Source organism: Mobula birostris, chromosome 22 (assembly GCF_030028105.1).
Source record: "Mobula birostris isolate sMobBir1 chromosome 22, sMobBir1.hap1, whole genome shotgun sequence".
Lineage (NCBI taxonomy): Eukaryota > Metazoa > Chordata > Chondrichthyes > Myliobatiformes > Myliobatidae > Mobula > Mobula birostris.
The window spans coordinates 23,976,917-24,000,907 of NC_092391.1; the positions used below are offsets into that span (position 1 = coordinate 23,976,917).

At 43.1% G+C, this 23,991-nt stretch overlaps 1 protein-coding gene across 3 annotated transcripts in view; it reads right to left on the reverse strand.

Moving 5' to 3' along the window:
• The window catches only part of LOC140186269 (inactive phospholipid phosphatase 7), a 47,581-nt gene extending 25,436 nt beyond the window's left edge, over window positions 1-22,145 (reverse strand). For 2 of the 3 annotated variants that reach the window (XM_072240324.1, XM_072240323.1), the window contains exon 1: window positions 21,527-22,145. In XM_072240324.1, the coding sequence (XP_072096425.1) occupies window positions 21,527-21,968 (442 nt within the window). In that variant the 5' untranslated portion in view covers window positions 21,969-22,145. Of the gene's footprint in view, window positions 1-12,004; window positions 12,176-21,526 lie in introns of all 3 variants that reach the window. The other variant, XR_011882830.1, reaches the window with a different exon arrangement.
• Between the last annotated feature and the right edge of the window lie 1,846 nt (window positions 22,146-23,991).

Consider the following 23,991-nt stretch of genomic DNA (forward strand, 5'->3'; position numbering starts at 1 on the left):
TAAATTCACTTGGTCTGTCTCTGACTCCTCTATCCCCTTTCGCAATCTGGAGACATCTGTCGGCCGACATCTTTTATAAACCTAGCAATTCCCAAGACCATCTTGGCCTCCTCCCACCCTGTCTCCTGTAAGAATGCTATTCCCTTTTCACAGTTCCTTCATTCCCACCACATCTGTTCCCAGGGTGAAGCTGTCCTTACCAGGACATCAGAGATGTTCTTCTTCAAAGAACAGGAGTTTCCTTTCTCCACTATTGATGCTGCCCTCATCCACATCTTCTCCATTTCTCCGACATCCATGCTCACGCCTTCTTCCCACCAGCTTAACAGGGATCGAGATCTTCTCATCCTCACCTACTGCTGCATGAGCCCCTGCATCCAACACATCATTCTCACAACTTCCACCATCTCCAAAGGGGCACCACCACCAACCTCCAGTATTCCAGTATTTCTACTATTTTTTAATGTTTCTTAATTGTACATATGATTTTTTGTGTTCTGTCGCTGAGCAGCAGTGAACCATCTGATTGGCCTATCAGAGTTCTCTCTGGGAACTAGTTGACTTGATCAGCATTTCTGATCTGGCTATTGTTCACGATTGCATTTAATTAAAAAAAACATACTTCCCCCACTTTCTCCGCTTTCCACAGGGATCACTCCCTCCATGATCCCCTTGTTCATTTGTCCCTCCTCACTAACCTCCCTCCTGGCACTTATCCCTGCAAGCAGCCAAAGTGCTACACCTGCCCATTCGCCTCCCCTCTCACCTCCATTCAGGCCCCAAACAGTCCTTCCAGGCGAGGCGACACTTCACCTGCGAATCTACTGGAGCCACCTATTGTGTCCAGTACCCCTGATGCAGCCTCCTATACATTGCTGAAACCCATCGTAAATTGGGTGACTGCATCGTTGAGCACCTCAGCTCCATCCGCCAAAACTGGAACTTCCCGGCAGCCAAACATTTCAATTCCCATTCCGACATGCCAGTCCATGACCTCCTCTTGTGCTACAACGAGGCCACCCTCAGGGTGGAGGAGCAACACCTTATATTCTGTCTGGGTAATCTCCAACCTGATGGCATGAATATCCATTTCTCTCTCTGGTAAAAAAAAATTCCCTCCCACTCCCATCTTCTTCTACTCGCCACCCTGGCCCTCTTACTTCTTCTCACCTGCCCATCACCTTTCCCTGGGGCCCCTCCCTTCTCCATGGTCCACTCTCCTCTCCTCATCAGATACCTTCCTTTTCAGCCCTTTACCTTTCCTTCCCACCTGTCTTCACCTATCACCTTCCAGTTAGTCCTCTCTCCCCTTTCCCCACCTTTTTATTCTGTTGACTTCCCCCTTCCTTTCCAGTCCTAGAGAAGGGTCTCAGCCCAAAACATCGACTGTTTATTCATTTCCACTGATGCTGCCTGACCTGCTGAGTTCCTCCAGCATTTTGTCCACGTTGCTTTGGATTTCCAGCATCTGCAGAATTTTTTGTGTTTATGATTTACTGAGGCAGCTGATTAACTTCAGTTCTCTGCAAAATTATTACTGTGAATTATCACCTGGAGCAATAAATGCCAACGAGCAATTAGGAAAGCAAGAAGTACGCTGGCCTTCACTGCAAGAGTAGAGAAGTGTTGCTGCAACTATATAGGAGTATTGTGCACAGGTCTGGTCCAGTCTAAGCTACACATCCAGCATTTGTCTGCAGCTAGTTAGGTCTGGGCAGAAGCAAAGTATGGTGGTCACATCATCCAGTAGCACTTGCATCCACAGTGATGATGTGTTTTGTGAGGTTGGTGAAGCACAACAACTCCTGCCTGAGGAGTGACTTGGATCTGCTCTAATTTGCCTACCATCACAACAGGTCATAAGCAAATGCCATTTTATTGGCTCTTCACTCAACCCTGAAACATCTGGACAGTGAAGATGCATATGTATCAGGATGCTCTTCATTGACTACAGCTCTGCGTTCAAGACTATCATCCCCTCAAAACTAATCTATAAACTCCAAGACCTAGACCTCAATACCCCCTTGTGCAATTGGATCCTTAGTTTCCTCACTTGCAGATCCCAATCAATATGGATTGGCAACAATATCTCCTCCAAAATCACTGTCAGCACAGATGCACCGCAAGGCTGTGTGCTTAGCCCTCTGCTCTACTCACTTTATACCCCTGACTGTTAGGTTAAGTACAACTCCGACGCCGTATTGAAGTTTGCTGATGGCATTACTGTTGTTGGTCGAATCAAGGGTGGTGACAAATTGGCATATAGGAGGGAGACTGGAAATCTGGTTGAATGGTGCCACAACATTGTCACCAAAACTAAAGAGCTGATTGTTGGATACAAGAGGAAGAGATCAGGGGTCCATGAGCCAGTCCTCATTCGGGATCAGCAGTAACTTTAAATTGCTTGGAGTTATCATACCAGAGGATCTGTCCTGGGACCAGCACGTTAGTGCCATTTCAAAGAAGGCATGCAGTGCCTCTACTTTCTTAGAATTTTATGCAGATTCAGCATGTCATCTAAAACTTCAACGTGCTTCTGTGCATGCACAGTGGAGAGTTTCCTGACTGACTGCACTACAGCCTGGTATGGAAACACCAAAACTCTGGAAGGAAATGCCTACAAAAAAATGGCGAATACAGCCTACCTTCACAGATCACAAGAAATGCCCTCCCCACCATTGAGCACATCTTCAAGGAGAACTGTCACAGGAAATCAGCATCCGTGAAGCACCAAACCATCTAAGACCTGCTTTATTCTCGCTGCAGCCATCGGGAAGGAGGTACAGGAGCCTTAGGTCCCACACCACCAGGTTCAGGAACAGTTATTACCCTACAACTATCAGGCTCCCGAACCAGCGTGGACAACTTCACTCATAGTTTGTGTAGATTGGAAATAACACCTCCTCCTCACTGTCACCCATGACTGTGAGGTTAGGCACAGCTCAAATGCCATCTATAAATTCGCTGACGACACACCTATTGTTGGCAGAATTTCAGACGGTGACGAGAGGGCGTACGGGAGCAAGGTAGATAGCTGGTTGGGTGGCATCGCAGCAACAACCTTGCACTCAGTGTGGACCAAAGAACTGATTGTGGACTTCAGGAAGGGGAACTTGAGGGAACACACACTAGTCCTCTTCAAGGGATCAGAAATGAAAAGGGGGAGCAGTTTCAAGTTTCTGAGGATCTATCCTGGGCCAAATATATTGATGCAATTGCAAAGAAGGTATGGCAGCAGCTATATTTCATTAGGAGTTTATGCAGATTTGGTGTGTCACGATGTAGGTCACAAATTTCTACAGAAGTACTGTGAGGAGCATGCAAACTGGTTGCATCACCTTCTGGTGTAGAGGGGCCACTGCACAGGATTGGAAAAAGCAGCAGAAAGTTGTAAACACAGCCAGCACCATCATGGGCACTAGCCTCCCCAGAACACCTTCGAAAGGCAATGCCACACAAAGGCAGCATCCATCATTAGGGATCCCCACCACCCAGGTCACACCCTCTTCTCATTGCTACCATCAAGGAGGAGGTACAGGAGCCTGAAGACACACACTCAACATTTCAGGAAAAGCTTCATCCCCTCAGCCATCAGATTTCTGAAGGGACAATGACCCCATGAACATTACCTCTGTATTTTTCCCTCTTTTTGCACTATTTATTTAATTTAATGAGTGTGAATGTAATTTTTATCATTCTGTATTGCATTGTGCTGCTGCCACAAAACAACAAATTTCACAGCATATGCCAGTGATATTAAACCTGATTCTGATTCACTTCAACATTCAACTGATCACTGAACCCAACCGACAGACTCACTTTTCAAGGACTCTGCAACTCATCTTCCCAGTATTATTTATTTATTATTATCATTATTATTTTGTATTTGCACAGTTTGTCTTCTTCCCCACGTTGGTTGCTTGACAGTATTTGTGTGTGGTTTTCTCATCAATTCTGCTGTATTTCTTTGTTCTACTGTGAATGCCCGCAAGAACATGGATCTCAGCCTAGTTTATGGTGACATACACGTACTTTGATAATAAATTTACTTTGAAATTTGACCATCAGATGTTTGCTTTGTGGCAACTGGCTTCGTGCTGCCACAGCCAAGTGACTGTGATGGAAAAGATACAGAGAGTATCATCAAGTGGAAACTCATTTAATTAAAATGTTTGAGGAACTGAAAAACAAGCCAAGGGTAGGACAGCTGAGACTAAGTAGCGATCCTATTACAACTGCACAGGGCTGTTCCCAGTGAAAGGTGATCTGCGCACTCAGACCGCACACGTATTTACATCGCCTGGTAGAATGAATATTAGATACTGTTCTCACAGTCTTAGACCCAAAGCCTTTGCTCAAATTTGTCTTTTGCCTACCTTTTATATTCACGCAGCTCCTCCCAAATCTACCACCTCCTCTATCTGGACCAACAAGGCCAGCAGCCGCTGGGGAATACCGTTAGCTCCCACCATGTGTCACCAACATTGAAACTCCCAGCAAAGAACCTTCAATACTCTAGGGCCAACCATTAGCTCCTCAAGGGAAACCAAGCAAGGTCAACAAATGCCAGTGTTTCATTTATCCAGAGAATAAGCTTTTTTAAAAAAAAATTAATAACTTGCATCATTGTGCTCAAGGTAGTTTGATTGTCCAGCCTTGTTTATCAGTAAAGAGTCGGATTGAGGAAATCTGGTGTTTGCTCAGACCTCCATAACCCAACTCTTGCTAAGTGCTTACTCATTTCCTATTGTCATCTGGACTTGATTGGCAGTCTTGCCTTTGAGTCAGAGGGGTGTGAGCCCAAGTTCTATTTCAGAGACTTGACGAAATTTCATACTGACACTGCTCCAAATGAGGCTCAAGTTAACCTCCCTCCCTTTGCTTTCAGGTGGGTCTACGTTGCAGAGCAGTAAGGTGTTCTGGCCTGTGTTTATGTAGCACTGATTGTCACTAAAACAATGACTGTAATCATGCAACACACATCAAAGTTGCTGGTGAACGCAGCAGGCCAGGCAGCATCTCTAGGAAGAGGTACAGTCAACGTTTCAGGCCGAGACCCTTCGTCAGGACTAACTGCAGGAAGAGATAGTAAGAGATTTGAAAGTTGGAGGGGGAGGGGGAGATCCAAAATGATAGGAGAAGACAGGAGGGGGAGGGATGGAGCCAACAGCTGGACAGGTGATTGGCAAAAGGGATACGAGAGGATCATGGGACAGGAGGTCCGGGAAGAAAGACAAGGTGGGGGGGACCCAGAGGATGGGCAAGGGGTATATTCAGAGGGACAGAAGGAGAAAAAGGAGAGTGAGAGAAAGAATGTGTGCATAAAAATAAATAACAGATGGGGTACGAGCGGGAGGTGGGGCATTAGCGGAAGTTAGAGAAGTCGATGTTCATGCCATCAGGTTGGAGGCTACCCAGACGGAATATAAGGTGTTGTTCCTCCAGCCTGAGTGTGGCTTCATCTTTACAGTAGAGGAGGCCGTGGATAGACATGTCAGAATGGGAATGGGATGTGGAATTAAAATGTGTGGCCACTGGGAGATCCTGCTTTCTCTGGCGGACAGAGCGTAGGTGTTCAGCAAAGCGGTCTCCCAGTCTGCGTCGGGTCTCGCCAATATATAGAAGGCCACATTGGGAGCACCGGACGCAGTATATCACCCCAGCCGACTCACAGGTGAAGTGTCACCTCACCTGGAAGGACTGTTTGGGGCCCTGAATGGTGGTAAGGGAGGAAGTATAAGGGCATGGAAGGAAGTCCTGACGAAGGGTCTCGGCCTGAAACATCGACTGTACCTCTTCCTAGAGATGCTGCCTGGCCTGCTGCGTTCACCAGCAACTTTGATGTGTGTTGCTTGAATTTCCAGCATCTGCAGAATTCCTGTTGATGGCTGTAATCATGCTGCTTTTGTGTGAGTCTCTAACATTAGCATAGCACTGCACTTGTTGTAGAACACATTGAGAAGTCTTGAGGTTGTCAAAATACTATATATGCTTTCATTTCCTTTCACTGTAGAGGAACATTATTTGTAAACATATACAAAATGGCATTTGAATACCATCTGGGTGCCGGCCCAAAACATCGACTGTACTCTTTTCCATAGATGCTGCCTGGCCTGCTGAGTTCCTCCAGCATTTTGTGTGTGTTCTCGAATACTATCTGACCATCCTACTCTAGTCTAGCACCCTGTCTTCAGGGTTGGCTCCTTCATTTCTCAAAATCTATCACCCGTTATTTCATTTCTGATTTTAGTCAATTGTGCAGCCATGTTTCTAATAATCAGAGCCAGTGGTGATGTCAGCACTGTCCCCACCTAGCAACAGATGTTAGCATCACAGTCCTCTGCATTTTCCCCACAGATTTCTCCACCATCACTAGAATAGATGATCTGGCCACTATCGTATTGTTGCGTGTGAGATGGGCCTTTGCACAAATTAGGAACCTTGTCTCCCTAAATGACGCGGCTGATCACTCTAAAGTGCTTTGGAGCATCTAGGCAAAAGATGGCTTAAAATGAAATAAGCTTCTTTAACAATCTTCTCATTGGCTTCTGGAGGTGATGCTGATGTTTAGCACAATGATTGTTCTTAATGTTTGTACCTGTTGGGTTATGAAGTTCAGTGATGGATGTTAAATCGTCTAGAAGCCTTGTCGTTATCAATGGTTGGTTATGAAGCCCAACAAATGTCCCAAGGTCTGGTGATTGGTCGGTTATGATCATAGGACCCTTGTGCAAAAGTGGGGGCATTAAAAATGAGGTGGAACTGAGATTTTGAACAAGCTTCCACGAGATTGATCAAATTGATATAATCCTTTTTCATGGTACAGTGTAAATTAAATTGAAAATTTATCAAAGCGGCAGAATCCTTTGTCAGGGTTCTGAGGATATACTTGTATTTGTTGAACACAGTGTGCTGGTGTATGCTGTGTATAAACAAGTTTCTACAATACCAATGATTGTGTTCTGTTTGTAGTGCCTCTTTCCTGTGTGTTCTCAATGTCATGGATCAAATGTGTAAATATTTAAACATCTTTAAAAGGTCACATGATAGCTTTGTGATTGACTGGGACTGGAGAAATCAATAGTTGATTAGAGAAGGAGTATCTAATCTTTTGGTCAGGTATGTAATCTACTGCCCAGCAGTGGAGTAATCGAGAAATTTGGGGCTTAGGTGGCTACAGGCTTAAGAGGGTTCTGCGTTCCAAAGTCATGATGGAGAAACCGGACTCCATTCCTGTGTGCTTTAAATTTTACAAGACTCCTGCAAAAGAAGAAGGTGGTCTAAGTACTGCACCAAAGTCATGGTCAGACACTGTGCGCTATGGGATAGCGAGGCACTCATGGGGTTCTGAGTGACTGATGCAACACAAAAACCACAGCCTCTCTAAACCGTTCTTTGTTTTTTACTGTTTGATGTCCAGAAGGATGCATACACCCAGAAAGAGGAACGGGAAGGGAAAAGAGGGTGGGAACTGTGAGAGAGGAAGGAAGATTGCAACATAAAAAGCAAGGAGAAGGGGTTCAATGGGACATTTTTCTGTAACTGCCACAACAAAATGACTCATTGCTGCTTCTCTTTTCCTCATTCTTGTTCCAAAGGCCAGTCTGTGTATCAATAACGATCTAATTGTCATTCAGTTTTAAGACTTTTCAGATAGCGACCTTTCTCCTCCCGCCATAATCCACCTGTAGTAACTTTATAACACTGCCAAGATGATAAGTTCTCCATGAGCAGGAAGCCTTAACTCTGCAATACCACAGAGCAGGGGCTCCCAGGCTGGAGTCTAGGCACCCTTTGCTTAACGGTATTAGGTCAATGGCTTAACAAAAGAAAGAAACCCCAGCCATAGAGGCACATATGCATTTGAGTCACAAAACTAAAATGATATCTAGCTGAAAATGGGGAAAAAAGGGCAACATATTCTAATTACGTCACCGCTCTCTCATGGCTATTTCTGAAATATCTTATAGATTGTGGGTTAAGTGGAAGAGTTGTGGGGGTTTAACAAGTGCCTGTTGTGCCAGAAACCATAAAAAATGATAAATTTGTTATTTTCCACTCCTATTCATAATATAGTTTGTATGCAGTTGTATCCTTTCAGTTATAAATCATTTCCTGTGCTGTGTATGCGTTTGAGTACAATGTTTTCATCTGAGGCTTGGAAACTGCACTGGCAAAGGAGTTACAGGCAGTTGAGAGGCCCAGGCAGCTATTTATATAGCAACTTTGCATCTGTTCTTTCAGTATCAATTGTTCAGTGTCTGGCAAGTCCAATCCAGACAATCTTTTAACTGATTTCAATTATTAATGTTAAAAATATGAAGGGCTTGATCTAGTTGAAAATGAGAATAATCCACAGTATTGTCCCAAGTATCCTGCAACCTTTGGGGAGGAAGTACTCTACGGGTTGGGAGTTGCCACATTGTGGATTACTTGTGCTGCTTTATTCTTTCAACATGATAACTCTTGATGACTTCCAATCAAACTCACTGAGCCAAAAAATAAATAATTATAAGTGAGGACTTTTTTGTCTTCAGACAGCGAATGCTCTGGATATTTTTCAGAAAGTACATTTTATATTTAATTTTTTTTCTGTTTCTTCTTTCTTCTCTCTTGATCCGAGTTTCCTTTCTCACTCTGTTTTTATTTCTGACTTGGCATTGCCTTTACTCACTCCTTCTCAGTTCTTCCATTCCTTAATAGTCAATTCTCAAACTTCACTGATTAAGAGAATAATTTGTTGGTTTTGTGATTCATCAAGGTCCCAGATGTCCTGTCACTTGTTCAACAGCATATCTGGGCAATTTCTTGTTGAAATTTAATTGTGCTCAAACCAGATTAGGTAATGAGGCATACCACAAACAGCCCTGCTCCAGCAAAATGTGGGCCATTATTTTGGCAATGCATGCCACGGAATGTTAGGCTGATAAACGTCGACTGCACTCCAGTGGTGCAGTCTGACAATTTAAATGAGGTGTGAACGCCAGGCTGTCAGCCATGGCTCAGTCGTAGCCGCCTTGCCCCTGTATCAGAAGGGTGTGGATCCTAAATCCCTGAACAGAGTGAGGTAATGAAAGAGCGCTGCACTGCTGAACGTGCTGTCTGCTGGAAGGAACATTAAAGATCTATCCCCCCCCCCCCCACCACCACCACACACACAAGCAGACGTGAACAATTCAGCAAATGGAAAGCAGGATATCCTGCTAACACCATCATAATGCAGAAGTTAGTCGATAAATTAGGCAGAATAAAAATAGAAGGTGGTTTTTGAAAGGCTGCCAACACTCCAAGTGAAATAAATCATACAATCCATATGCAACGAATCTAAAGATGCTGGTGGAAGTGGAGATGGAAGAGGGTGGGTCTCCACCTTCCCATCCTTCTCCGAAATGTCAGAGCAGAATCAGGTTTAATATCACCTGCCCGTGTCGTAGGATTTGTTAACTGAGCGGCAGCGGTGCCATGCAATGCAAAATAACCATTGGGAAAACAATAAATACATCAATTAGTCGCTAAGATGTGAGGGGGACCGAACAATTACAGATACTACGTTTTGCCCCCAGGAGAGAGATTGAGAGAGTGAGTGGGAATCAGAATCACGTTTATTATCACCAGCATGTGTTGTGAAATTTGTTAATAGACAATAGGTGCAGGAGTAGGCCATTCGGCCCTTCTAGCCAGCACCACCATTCACTGTGATTGTGGCTGATCACCCACAATCAGTAAACCGTTCCTGCCTTCTCCCCATATCCCTTGACTCCACTATCTTTAAGAGCTCTATCTAACTCTTTCTTGAAAGCATCCAGAGAATTGGCCTCCACTGCCTTCTGAGGCAGAGCATTCCACAGATCCACAACTCTCTGGGTGAAAAAGTTTTTCCTCAACTCCGTTCTAAATGGCCTACCCCTTATTCTTAAACTGTGGCCTCTGGTTCTGGACTTCGCAGCAGCAGTTCGATGAAATACATAATGTAGAAGAAGAAAAAAAATAACATTAATAATTGAATAAGTAAATCAATTTCACTATACATATATTGAATAGATTTAAAAATTGTGCAAAAAACAGAAATAACATATATTTTAAAAGTGAGGTAGTGTTCACGCATTCAATGTCCATTTAGGAATCGGATGGCAGAGGGGAAGAAGCTGTTCCTGAATCGCTGAGTGTGTGCCTTCGGACTTCTGTACCTCCTACCTGATGGTAACGGTGAGAAAAGGGCATGCCCTGGGTGCTGGAGGTCCTTAATAATGGATGCTGACTTTCTGAGACACCGCTCCTTGAAGGTGTCCTGGGTACTTTGTAGGCTAGTACCCAAAATGGAGCTGACTAAATTTACAACCCTCTGCAGCTTCTTTCGGTCCTGTGCAGTAGCCCTCCATACCAGACAGTGATGCAGCCTGTCAGAATGCTCTCCACGGTACAACTATAGAAGTTCTTGAGTTGTTGACATGCCAAATCTCTTCAAACTCCTAATAAAGTATAGCCCCCGTCTTGCCTTCTTTATAACTACATCGATATTTCCTACGTCCAGATAAGAATATAACAGATACAATTTTTAATCTGAAACCCTTTGATAATGGTTCAATATCTTACATTTATGGTCTACTGTTGGGACTGAAAAAGGCCTCTTTAGATAAAATTGAAGGAGATTGGGAAAAGGATTTACAGATTTTCATATCTGAAGAGAGCTGGAAGATTATTTTAAAATTGATTAATTCTTCATCATTATGTGCTCGTCATTCTTTATTACAATTCAAAGTGGTACATAGAGTTCATATGTCAAAGACAAGCTCTCCTGTTTCTACACAGATATTTCTCCTTACTGTGGTAGATGTACTAATGGAGTGGCCACACTAATTCATATGTTTTGGACATGTCCGTGCCTTGAAAAATTCTGGAAAGATGTATTTCAAACTTTTTCTGCACTTTTCAATGTCAGCTTTAAGCCCAATCCTTTGACTGCCTTGTTTGGCATTGTTGAGGATAGTGCTACAAAATTGAAGCCATCTAATTTGTGGGTATTGGCCTTTATGCCTCTTATGGCCAGGAGGGCGATCTTGCTCAAGTGGAAGGAGGCCGCCCCGCCCACTCATGATCAATGGCTATCTGTCGTTATGTTATGCCTTGATCTAGAGAAGATTCGTTGTTCAATTTCTGATTCTAAACATGATTTTCTAATGTTATGGGGACCCTTTCTGAGTTATTTTCACAATCTTTGAACTGTTATTAAAGTATGGATCTGAGCCATTATTATTATAATATCATATGGTAAGGTATTTTTCTTTTTTCTCTTTTTTTTTACCAACCAGCTCATTTTGGTAATGAGGGTAAATTTAAAAAAAAAATACAATTATTTTATTTTATTTCATTTCATAATCCAATCCTTTTCTCTACACGATTGATTTGGAATATGGGATACTGTGATCATATTACAGTGATTTAAATGTAATGTAATTTGTATTATTTACTTGTATCCTTATGAATTTTGTATTTGTATTCATGTAATTTATATATCATCAATAAAAATATTGAAAAGGAGAATGCTCTCCATGGTATATCTACAGAAGTTTTTGAGTGTATTTGTTGACATACCAAATCCCTTCAAACTCCTAATGAAGTATAGCCACTGTCTTGCCTTCTTTGCAACTACATCGACATGTTGGGACCAGGTTAGATCCTCAAAGATCTTGACACCCAGGAACTTGAAACTGCTCACTCTTTCCACTTCTGATCCCTCTATGAGGATTAATATGTGTTCCTTCGTCTTACCCTTCCTGAACTCCACAATCAGCTCTTTCGTCTTACTGACATTGAGTGCCAGGTTGTTGCTGCGGCACCACTCCACTAGTTGGCGTATCTCACTCCTGTACACCCTCTCGTCTCCATCTGAGATTCTACCAACAATGGTTGTATCATCTGCAAATTTATAGATGGTATTTGAGCTATGCCTATCTACACAGTCATGGGTATAGAGAGAGTAGAGCAGTGGGTTAAGCACACACACCTGAGGTGCACCAGTGTTGATCATCAGCGAGGAGGAGATATTATCACCAATCCACACAGACTGTGGTCTTCCAGTTAGGAAGTCGAGGATCCAATTGCAGAGGGAGGAACAGAGGCCTAGGTTCTGTAACTTCTCAATCAGAATTGTGACAACCAGCATTGGGCAAGGAACCTAACAGTGGAAGAGACAAAATTATTTGGTGAAATATGAGTTAATAATTGAGGTCATTGACTTGTTGTACATGATGGTGTTTAACAGATTTAACTGAGTCGTTTGGTGGAGGATTGTGAAGGTGGTGCAGATAGTGTTGTGCATACAGACACTGACAAAGTACGATGTAATAAACCTGACAGCAAAATTGAAAGAATTGTGCCCGTGTAAGTAAGGAAATTGGCCAAATGCCAGAAAGCAGAGAATATAGGCCATTTACTTGACAGAGGAAAGGGTGCAGTGCTGTTCCCTAAGAGTCAGCATTGGGTGACTGCTCTTTTTGATATATAATACTGTAATAATAATGCACTGTACATCAAAGGAATAGTAACTTGGAATTGTCAAGGACACAATACTGAAATGGACACATGGACACATCCATAACAGACAAGATCTGGCATAGAAATGGCCATTTTGGACAGAAACTAAATGATGCAGATTTAATGGAGATGCAGCATCATAAATAAATGACAGAAATTTTTGAGAGTGTCATGATTTCACAGGTTTATTAAAGAGACAATTATCATCCTTGACATTAGAAGTGAAGTAAAGGAACAAGAAAGCTATACTAACCCTCCATGATACACTGACTGGGCCACAGCTGAAGTTTTGTGACTAATGTAGGCACCACACATTTGGATGAATGTTAAGGCCTTAGAGAGGATGAATGAATAATAAGGTCAGACCGGAAAAGCTGGATCACTCTCTCTACATCAGGATAAGTTACAGGAAGATTTAATGGATATATTCAAAATTATGACGGATTTGAACTAAGGCAAAGCAGCTTCCACAGGCAGAAGGTACAGATTTGTTAATTGGCCAAAGTTTTGGAGCGAATAGAAGGAAGCACTTTTGTTCCATCCACTGCAACATGCAATATCTCCCTGTGGACACCCATTTCAATTCCACTTCCCATTCCCAAAAAGACATGTCCACCCACAGCCTCCTCGACTACCACGATGATGTTTAATGCAGGTTGGTGGAGCAACACCTCATTTTCTGTCTGCGTATTCTCCAACCTAACAGCATCAACAGCAATTTCTCCAACTTCTGATAACCACACCGTTCTGTTTTCCTTGTTCCACCCCCCTGTCTTCCCCCATTCCTTGATCCTCTCACCCGTTCTCTTCTCCTCCCTGCCCACCACCTCCCTCTGGTTCCCTACCTCCTATTTCATTGGCCACTATCCTCTTCTATCAGATTCCTTCTTCTTCAGTCTTTTGCCTCTTCCACCTATCTCCTCCCAGCTTCTCACATCTTTTCCTTCATCCCCGCTTACCTACCCACCCAGCTGGAGTCACCCATCACCCGCCAGCCTGGGCTCCCACTCCTCCTCCTCCTCCTCCTCCTCCTCCTCCCCCCCACTTCATGTCCCCTTTCTTTCCAGGACTAATGAAGGGTCTCAGCCCAAAACTGTTCATGTGCCTCCATGGATGCTGCCTGACCTGCTGAGCTCCTCAGTATTGTGTGTGTGTGTGTGTGTGTTGCACTTCCATTTTTTATATCATGGGTTATTGTGATCTAGGATACCTGCACAGATGCTGCCTGACCTGCTGAGTTCCTCTATTTTGTGTGTGTTGCTTGACATTTTTTCATATCATGGATTTTATATCCAGAATGAACTGCTTGAAAGGCTGTTGGATACAGACTCAACGATAATTTTCAAAGAGCAGTAGGAAAAGTAGTTGAAGAAGGACCTTCTCAGAGAGATGGGAGAAATGCAGGGTGGATTATTTAGAGGTTCTTCAGACAGCTGACATGGGCAAATGGTCCAAATGCCATTCTTCTTTGCTACATCATTGTACCATTTATGAAAAGTATTATAAAAATGCAAGTTTCCCCTATTTTTTTTCCTATCTTATTTCACCAATAGACAGCCTACACAGAAAAGTAGGGTTGTCAGTTAGCCACTCATTATATTCCCAAGGAAATTAAAGTCAGACTGCTACTGGAATATGATGTGATCAAGTATTTAATAGATTAGAATGAGTGGTTATGGGGTATCTACACCTTCTGATCAGAACATTAGACCTTTTAACAGTAAAATCAGGAATCACTGCACATGCTATGAATCCAAATGCTAAACAATAATTGGAATCTCCAGGTCCAAAACTGGGTGAACTTTGTTAGATAGAAATATTAAAGAATACGAGTCAAAACCAGGTAAATTCGTGCAGGTAAATTATAATCTACAACAATTTGGCAAGTGTTTGCTCCATTCAGCTGTCCTCACATTTTGGATTGCTTAACCCCATTAGTACATGGGATTCCAACCTTTATTGTGATAAGACTGCCGAACGGATCCTGACCCGGATCTGGCCCATACCCTCCAAATATCCGGACCTGCCTCTCGGTTTTTTTGCACTACCTTACTTTCCATTTTTCTATTTTCTATTTATGATTTATAATTTACATTTTTGATATTTACTATCGAATTGTAATCCAGGGAGCGGGAAGCGCAGAATCAAATATCGCTGTGATGATTGTACGTTCTAGTATCAATTGTTTGGCGACAATAAAGTATAAAGTATTATGCCGTGGACCAAAACCATTAAGCAAAGGGTCCATGTAGCCCCACATTAGCATCATTTCCTGTTCCTCTCACCCTCAAGTATTTAAATACAATGGATTTCAGTTTTATATCACGAATGAACTGCTTGAAAGGCTGTTGGATACTCATCGGGACCCTTCGGGACCAATATATTTTGGCCCAATTAAGCCACTGCCCTAATTAACTGAAGATTCGTGGAAATAGTTAACTAGGTATAAAAAAAAAGACAAACTGAATAACAAATTGGAACACTACCAATGCTACTGCAGTACTATAAAACTGCGTATTAATTCCTAATAGTTATTGATGGAAGAATTCATCCACGTTGCATTTTTTTGACCGTAAATGAACAAAATCAGTGCAGATAATGGACTGCCTTGATACGTTGCAGTTGACAAGTGCATTGTCCAAGTCTTCATTTTCATTGTAATGTTCAAGATGATTGTTGATGCCTTCAGGTTCTTCCTAATTCCTAACTTGTTGAAGTAGTGAAATTGTTTCATTTTCACTCACAGCCGTTTCTGGCATCTCCAAGCCTGAATACTTGAAACCACAAAACAGTTCTGAATTGCCTTACTGCTCATTTCTCAGCAAATATCAGTGACAAAAAAACTTTGCCCTTTGAACACAAGCAACTGACGCTATTTAAAAACTTTTCGCTTGAAGCACAGTGTTGAGACTAACAGCCAAGTGCACAAGATTTATGGTAGTTAGAAACTGTTTGGCAACAGTCTTCTGTCCCAATTAAGTGGCATAGTGTCCCAGATAAATGAAGGAAATCCCGACTATTTTCTTGATTAGTTTTTGTTGGTTAAGAGTTGTCCCAATTAACCGACGGCCCAATAATTGGAATCCAGTGTATATCTTTATTATTTGCTTCAATCACTCTACATTAGTAAGCAGAGTAACTGTGTGGGGCTGAATGGTGTACTCTCTTACTCTCATTACAGGCAATCAATCCACTACATTACTATGCCTCAGTAATAATTTGAACTTCCTCTCGATTTTTCTTGGACTTATTTACAAAGTTGTTTTCAACTCCTGCAGGGGAATAAACACACATTCAATGGTCCTGCCTTAAACACAAATTGCACAAAAAAAAATTAAGGTTCATGAACATCTGCATTACCTATATCCTTCCACAGGTTTTACCTATAACTTGGTTGCACTAATCCATAGATTGCCAGTTCTCTACGATGGTCCCGGAACTCAAGATTGATTTGCAAAGCAACTTCATGGTAAAATTACTGGGTTCCTTCAAACATTTCATGTATTTACCTCAAGATGTTAGAGTTGGCCAAGGAAAAATCGGTAGTGCAGTGGTGTGGGAAGACTGCATCACAGGGATGGGTAACGACTGGCTGTTAGCATTGAGGTGGGAGGAGGGAACCATTGGCAAGAAGGACTCATGTGATGAAATGAAGTCTTTAGAATTACATCCAACCAGATTTTATAACCCCAATGCCTTTAAGGAAGTTCCATTATAACAAAGTTTGGGCTGTTAATTGGTATAACACCAACTGTCACCAGTTTTGTTGGCTTCCAATTTCATGAGTTAAATGGGACATTGTTAAGACTTTAGACTAGTAATCCAGAGGACCAATCTAATAATCCAGAATGACACAAGTTATTCTTGTATCATTGGTATTTGTAAAAATGGCCAAGAAGTTATGGCAGATTCATTCACTAACATCCTTTAAAGTTAGGAGACCAGTCATGGGAGCTGTAAGACAGGTAGTGTGAGAAACCATTCAGGTATACCTGCCAACCAGAGCTGGTAATATAAAAACACAAACTTTTACATAGGTCTTCATCTCCAGATCTCATAGGTGTAGCAGCCTGACTGGCCAATCAGTAAAGTAACACTGGCTATGCTATTGTCGGTTCTGGGTGCCTTGTCTAAGGGACTTTAAATTCTGTGGGCTATAACACATGATGGACAGTGGGGCAAATAGCCTGTAGCTTCCAAGTAATACTAAGTATTCTGCGTTTACCCACCCACTGCAGCATGTGTTCTTTTGTGCCCCTTTGATTAAATTATTTCTGGACCCATGACATCAAAAGCACTTATTTAAGTAAGGCTTTGGCCTAAACTAGGCTTTAGCATGCAGAGATTGTTAAATAGTTGTAAAGTAGGCTACCCAGATTAGAATGATTAACACTGCTTGCACAAAAGTAGGGAGCTCAGCAGGAAAAGTGAAATCATTCAACAAAGTAAGGTTCAAGACCTTTTTAAGAACCACATTTACAAGTTATTCCCAAGCCTTGGTTAATAAGAACAACAGATGTTGTCTGTTCATTGTGGAAGTTTTACACTGTTCAAGGACCATATCTGATCGCCAGCTTATTCCCTGTCTTGGTTCTGTCATTCTTACCACATCATACCAATGATGACAAAAACATCAATCTGAATTCAAAATTTCCAGTTGACCCCCTGACCCTCAACAACTTTCTGTTGATTCCTTTTCCACATCTCTTTTTGCCCTTTTGTGTTAAGTTGTACTTCATGTTGTCTTATTAAATGGTCTCAGCAAAATAGCAAGGAAATGTTTCTAGAACTGTTTTCAAGGTTCTGCAAAATATTTAATGGCCAATGGAACTTTCCTGTAGGATTGCAATGAAAGTAACATGTAATTTCTGCATTGCAAAACCTTCATACAGAAGGTCATAAACACCAAATGATCTGTTTTAGAAATGGTTCATGTTGAGATAAATATTAGTCAACAGTTAAGGGATAACTTCCTGGCTCTTCTTTAAAATTAGTGCCACACAATCATTTGCTTCCAACAATAGAAACATAACATTAAAATGGTATATTAGTCTACTTATTTTAGCTTAAAGCTGTATAATACATCAAGAATCTACTGCTCAATCATAGAGACCTTTCATTTCTCTTTTGCACCTAATGCAGTGACAGCAGGTCTATTAAAAGACACTTGAATTCTGTTTCATATCAAGTTGCTTCAACATGTTTACAAGGCAGCCCAGCTGGTGACAGTCTTTGGATCTCAATATTATTCCTGTTTATCATGTTATGTTGTGGGAGCTCAATGGAAAGGAAATGTGACCTGTTGTAAGACTTGGTCAGTCAAGTTTTGGACCAGGTGCTGCCAATACAAGGAACAGCCTATAATCCATATCCTGACCAGTTCTAGATAGCTGGGAGATGGAAACAGGCTGTCAATAGTGCAATCAAAGAACAACATCAAGAGTGCCGATTAAATACAAGTCATTAGGTTTCTAATGCCTCACAAAAGCAGAAATGAACAAAAACAGAACAACCACATTGGAACAATAAATCATTCAAATAGGTCAGAGTTTGTGCTCTGAAAGAGCTCTTCCCCTTTTACGCAAGTGTTATTAAATACATCACTATCAAGTATTTATTCATTCTGGTTTTTTGAGAGTAATTAATGAATCTACTTTGGATGCAAAAACCCAGACCATAGCAATATGATGCCTGAAGTTATCTCTTCTCAACTCCCAGTGTTGGTCTCTGCTCCTGGTGTCAGTTATTACTCCTAGCGTTGGTCTCTGCTCCTGGCGTCAGTCATTACTCCTAGCGTTGGTCTCCGCTCCTGGTGTCAGTTATTACTCCCAGAGTTGGTCTCTACTCCTGGTGTCAGTTATTACTCCCAGCGTTCGTCTTAGTTACTACTCTCAGTATCAGTTATTATTCATGCTGTCAGAATCAGAATCAGATTTAATATCACCGGCACACGTCGTGAAATTCGTTATCTTTCACAATTATGCGGGCAGTGGGAAAATGATTCCTCTTATGTTTCTTGATCTCATTCCTGGAGATTCAGTGTCATGTGACCCTGCCACTTTGACCTGGCCCAGCCTTTGTTAACCTGGTTCAACACTTTCCTTTATTCGGAACGTCCTCCTCCTTGCACATATTTTCAGGTTTATGGTTATGAATATGCTAAGGTGGGGGGAGGGATTATTACTTTCGGTTGGTGTGGGAGGGGGTGATGTTGGATTGTTGGGAATGAGTGCTCAGGTGTGGGGATGTGTAGGCAAGGGTCGGTCAGGATGCGGAGGCAAGGGTCAGGTTTAGTGTGAGGGGTCAGTTACATTTATTATTCCTCTAGTTAGTTGCTACCAGGTTCCTTATGGTCGTTATAGCTGAGGGAGGTAGTGGGGACAAGCTTCCGCTACCTACTAAGTTCTCCCAATGGCTTGCATCTCAAATAGTCTCTGACAGCCAAGACCAGCTCCAGGCTTTCATGTATGAATGAGCCAATAACCCCAGCAGAACTGTTTCTACTGACAGGAGAAGGGGCAAAAACGGGTTCTTGGCACATTAAAACCAGTCGCTTTGGGCAGATGAGGCTCGTCAGCTGTGGTTGGCACCCCATCTAGGGGAAGGAAAACTCTGATATCAAACCTCCGCTTCCTTGTATCTATACCCATGTATTTGGGGGGGGGGGGGGAGGCTTCAGGAGTAAACCTTGAGGAAAAATCCAAAGCTGGAGTCCCTAAGGCAGTTCTACATTGAGTTGAACGCTGACTGGCAACTTTGTGACAGCACTGGTGCCAAATTGTAGCCGTCCCTGCCGTTCCTTTGGGTTCATCAGCTGCGTGGAGAGGGGGAGCCTGCAACATGGGTGTGAGCTTGCTCTCCATAGCATGTTGTCCTGGCTTGCATACCACGTAGACAGCTAGGGTGCAACGTCCACAGTCGATTCAACAACAGAAGGCCTCAGTTGCCACCAGTGTCATGTTTGGTTCCCACTGTTGGTGTCAGTTACCGCTCCGGGTCTCAGTCTCTGATCCCAGAGCAAGTACTAATCATACAGTTGCTGATTGCTACCGCCATCAGCCATTGTTCTGGGTATCAATGTCAGCTCCCGCTCCCAGTGTTAATTATTAATTCTTTCAACTGCTGCCGCTACACAGGTAGCAGCTCAGACTCCAGACTCCCGTTCTCAGTTCCTGCTCCCAGAGCCAGTTAACGTCCCTGGATTCAGAGGGCAGAAGGGCCGGGTTCAATCCACAAGTTACTACTCCCGGTCATAGTAACCGTTCCCAGTCCCAGTATCAACTACTGTTCACCATGTCACTTGCTGCTCCCACTATCAGTTGTGCTCATTGTCGGGGACCATTACTGTTCTGTTGTCAGTAGCAACCCCCTGTTGTCAGCTACTACTAATGGTGTCACTGTCAGTGCTCCTGATGTTAGTGTCAGTAACTGTCCCCCATCAATGTCCGTTTTCATATTTCTTCTAACTTAAGAGACCACTCGGCCCTTCAGGTCGATGCAACTCCAGGAGCATCCCATTATCCTATTTCCCCAGCTGTTCCCTTGTAACTCACTCATGTCACATGGCCACGAACTCCACCTTGATCCTCTTTCCGTCTACGCCAGGGTTCGTTAACAGTAGTCGTTAACCGTGGTCTACAACACCCCACTGTGTCAGGCGTGCGCAATTGCTCTGACACTGCACCTTCAACTTACCCCAGCACCATGCTGTTCATTGCAAACCCTTTTCATCCATGTCCTCAGCTCCAGCAGCACAGAGAATAAAATGCAGCAAGTCATAAGGGCTGCTTTGACCTGTGGATGCAAACTGGATTTAAGTCCCCATCACAGACTTAACGACTAAATCCAGGCCAGTGCTCTGTGTTGTCCTGAGCAGGACAGCCTAGTCAGAAGGCTCTTTTCAGCCGATTTCTTCACTGTCTTCTTGGGTGACTGTAAGTTCACAGAGCCAATGTTTTGAAAAAGAGCAGTGGATTTCTCCCTGGTGTTGAGGTTAATTGTACTCATTCCTCACTCTGGGAGGTCTGGAGTTCCCTCCCAAAATCTCTCCATCCTTCTTTAAGACAATCTTTAAAATCTGACTCTTCGACCAATTTTTGTACACTTGCTCTCACATGTCATTCTGTTGCTCAGTGTCAAATCTTCCTCAGACTTATCGGTACGTTAATGATGCTTTATAAATGCATACACCACGTTAGTACAACGTGACCAACATACAGAGTGGACTGCATTAGAAATGTTCCAGCTTCATGAACCAATAGGAATACACTGTAAGGTATCAGGGATAGAATAAAATGTTCATTTACATATTCAAAGTGTAATAAAATACTCATTTGCATATAATTCACTTTGTTATTACTGACAGGCTCAAAGCTCTGATTTAGGGATTCATTTACCAATAAGGCAACCACACTAAGAAGCATTTTTTTTCCAGACTCCCCAGCCTATTATATTCAAAGTGTAATATCAAATAATCATAATCACAGAAAGCATACCAGAGGTGCCATCTTTGGTTAGATGTATTCCTGGGGTTTGTCCTCTGAATGCCCAACCTAGGTAAAAGCTCTTTCCCTCTCTCCAACACCTTACCTAAACTCCCAGTGATTCCCCACCCCTGTGTTCTGCTCAAATCAGTAGCCCAATGTATTAGTCCACATTTCTGAGTGAGTCCAAGGTTGGGGTCCACATCTCCAGATGGTAGGAAGGACTGGTGGGGCAAGAGGATGCTTGGAAGAGCCTACAGGCTGGAGTTTGCACTCGCCATCGTGGGAGAAGCAGAACCAAAAACAATAAGCGAAGCCTTCAACATATACAGTACTCCAAACCCAGAACCTGTTATTATCCCACAGAGTGACAATTGACCCAATTCCCATTGCACTTTGTCCTTCTCATGGCAAAAGTGCTCAGCTGATCTTCAGTGGCATCTGCTGTAGTTAAATCTGGAAAGCAAGTGATTGAGAAATACACTCTATTTCTAAAGAGAACAACTCACCCATTAAAAGATTTAGAAGGACCTCTTGCCCGGCTACCGTGTTACTCTTGGTCAGGCAGAAGACTGTGCCGCCAATCCAGGGGATGCCATGACCTGTGATTCCAATCAGCTTGACAATGGGCCTGGCGCTGCTCCAGGTCGAGGAGCTTCTGGCACAGACCCCCATCCTTTTGGACAAGCAGATATCAATAGCCAGCAAGGAGTTAATAGCAATTCCTTTGAAGGAAGGGTTGAGCTGCATGCAGTCCTCCTCCGGTAGCTGGGCGGACTCCTTGCTGTCTCCCGGAGCCTGCTGCGGCTGCCCCGGCTGTCCGCTGTACTTCCTCGGCGAACTTCTCCCTTCATGAACGCTCCTCATGGGCTGATTGAGAGACATGAACTCGGCTCTGTTTAAAACATTGTTTCTCTCCTTGGCCCTAGATCTGTTGTGCTGAGCTGGCATTGCAGACTATCTTGTTTTCATCCACTTTTAAACCAAAATAGCGGGGAGGGGGAATCTATGATGCGGGGAATTGAGATTTGTTAGCACTGCTCTTGTCAGGCTCCTGCACCGGTTAAAATTAGACGGGAAGAATTCAAAACCTATTTACTGTGCAGCTCATCCTTGCCTGACAGCTGCACATGCTGCAACTGATTGACATTAGGCCCAGCCAATCAGCAATTCCATCCACCTTTGGCGGCTCAAAGCCTATGACGGCGAGGGTTGGTACTTCGGTTTATAATTGCTCCTTCATTGGCTGTGTTGGCAGTGCATTATGGGTTGTGTAGTTCCAATGTACAACAGGGACGACAACAATAGAATTTGAGCACGTTCCTTATTGAAGATATGGAAACACTATTTTTGGAAAAATGCGAGGCGATTACTTATAGTTATATTTAACACGGGTAGTTAAGTGACATAGGCAACAATTTAAACAAAGAATAATACAGATCTCCAGAAGGCGTTTAGAGTTGCGAGATTGACAACATTTGCTGGACTGTTCGGCAACTTGAACGTCATAGCACTGCAGCAAGTAGCCCAGGAGAAAACCCATAAATCCTCTGTATTTTCCACATTACAGCAGCTAATGCACTGCAAGAGATGATTTTTACTCTGCTCAGAAAAATCCCAAGGCTTGCCTTTTTTTAAAGCATCTCTTCTATTTCTGGGATGAAGAAAGGTACCACCTCCCCCTAGGATGATAAGCATCAATCATTTGCTGTGACTGCTGTCATATGTCCCCAGAGGTATAGAAACTTACAATCTCTGAAGATCACTTTGAATCATTTGAGTTTTTACAGAAATACAGCACCAATCGTGGTTATTTTTACCCGCAAATGACCAAGTTTGTAATGTTGTTTCACAATCTGTCACAGTGCCATGAGACATTAATGCCAGGCTTTGACTAGATGTTTCGAGTTCAGCTGGAAGTAGAAGACCCTTTGGGGTTGAAAGGGAAAATAAGTCAGCCACAATTGAATGGGAGAGCAGACTCGGTGGGCAAAATGGCCTAATTTAGCTCCTATGTCTTATGGTCTCTGGGATAATTCCCAGGTGTATCAAATTTTCTCAAAGTTCTGGGTCAACGGTCCTCCCTCAACAACACTACAAAGTAAAAACAATTAAGTGTCATTCATAGTGCAGTGGTTAGCATAATGCTATTTTACGTCAGTTCCACCGCTGTCTGTAAGGGGTTTGTACGTTCCACCCGTGACCACATAAGTTTTCTTCAGATGCTTTGGTTTCCTCCCGAATTCCAAAGATGTATGGGGGGGGAGGTTAGTGGGTGAATTGGTCACATGGATGTAATTGGGCTGCGGGGGAGTCATTGGCCGGAAGGTCTTGTTACCGCACAGTATCTTGAAATAAAATTAATACATCTCATTGTGGAATTCACTGCCACAGGAAGCAGTTGAGGCCAGTTCATTGGCTATATTTAAGAGAGAGTTAGATATGGCCCTTGTGGCTAAAGGGATCAGGGGGTATGGAGGGAAGGCTGGTACAAGGTTCTGAGTTGGATGATCAGCCATGATCATACTGAATGGCGGTGCAGGCTCGAAGGGCCAAATGGCCTACTCCTGCACCTATTTTCTATGTTTCTATGTCTCTATTTGGCATTGCTGGTACCTGGATGTGTGGAAATGAAACGCCTCTGACAGTATCTAAAGTGTTTTGGCTTGGGATTTCCGAGAACGCAGCCAGTAGGGCAACAAAGAACTCCTTATAAAACTTTCAGCCCTCGATCAGGAACCCTCCTGCAAGAGGATTAGCACCATTCTTCCGACATGATTGTTCTCGGCAAATTTTTCTACAGGAGTGGTTTGGTATTGCCTTCTTCTGGGCAGTGTCTTTACAAGACAGGTGACCCCAGCCATTATCAATACTCCTCAGAGATTGTCAGCCTGGCGCTAGGACTTGTGATATGCACCAGCTGCTCACACGACCATCTGCCCCCTGCTCCTGTAGCTTCACGTGACCCTGACTG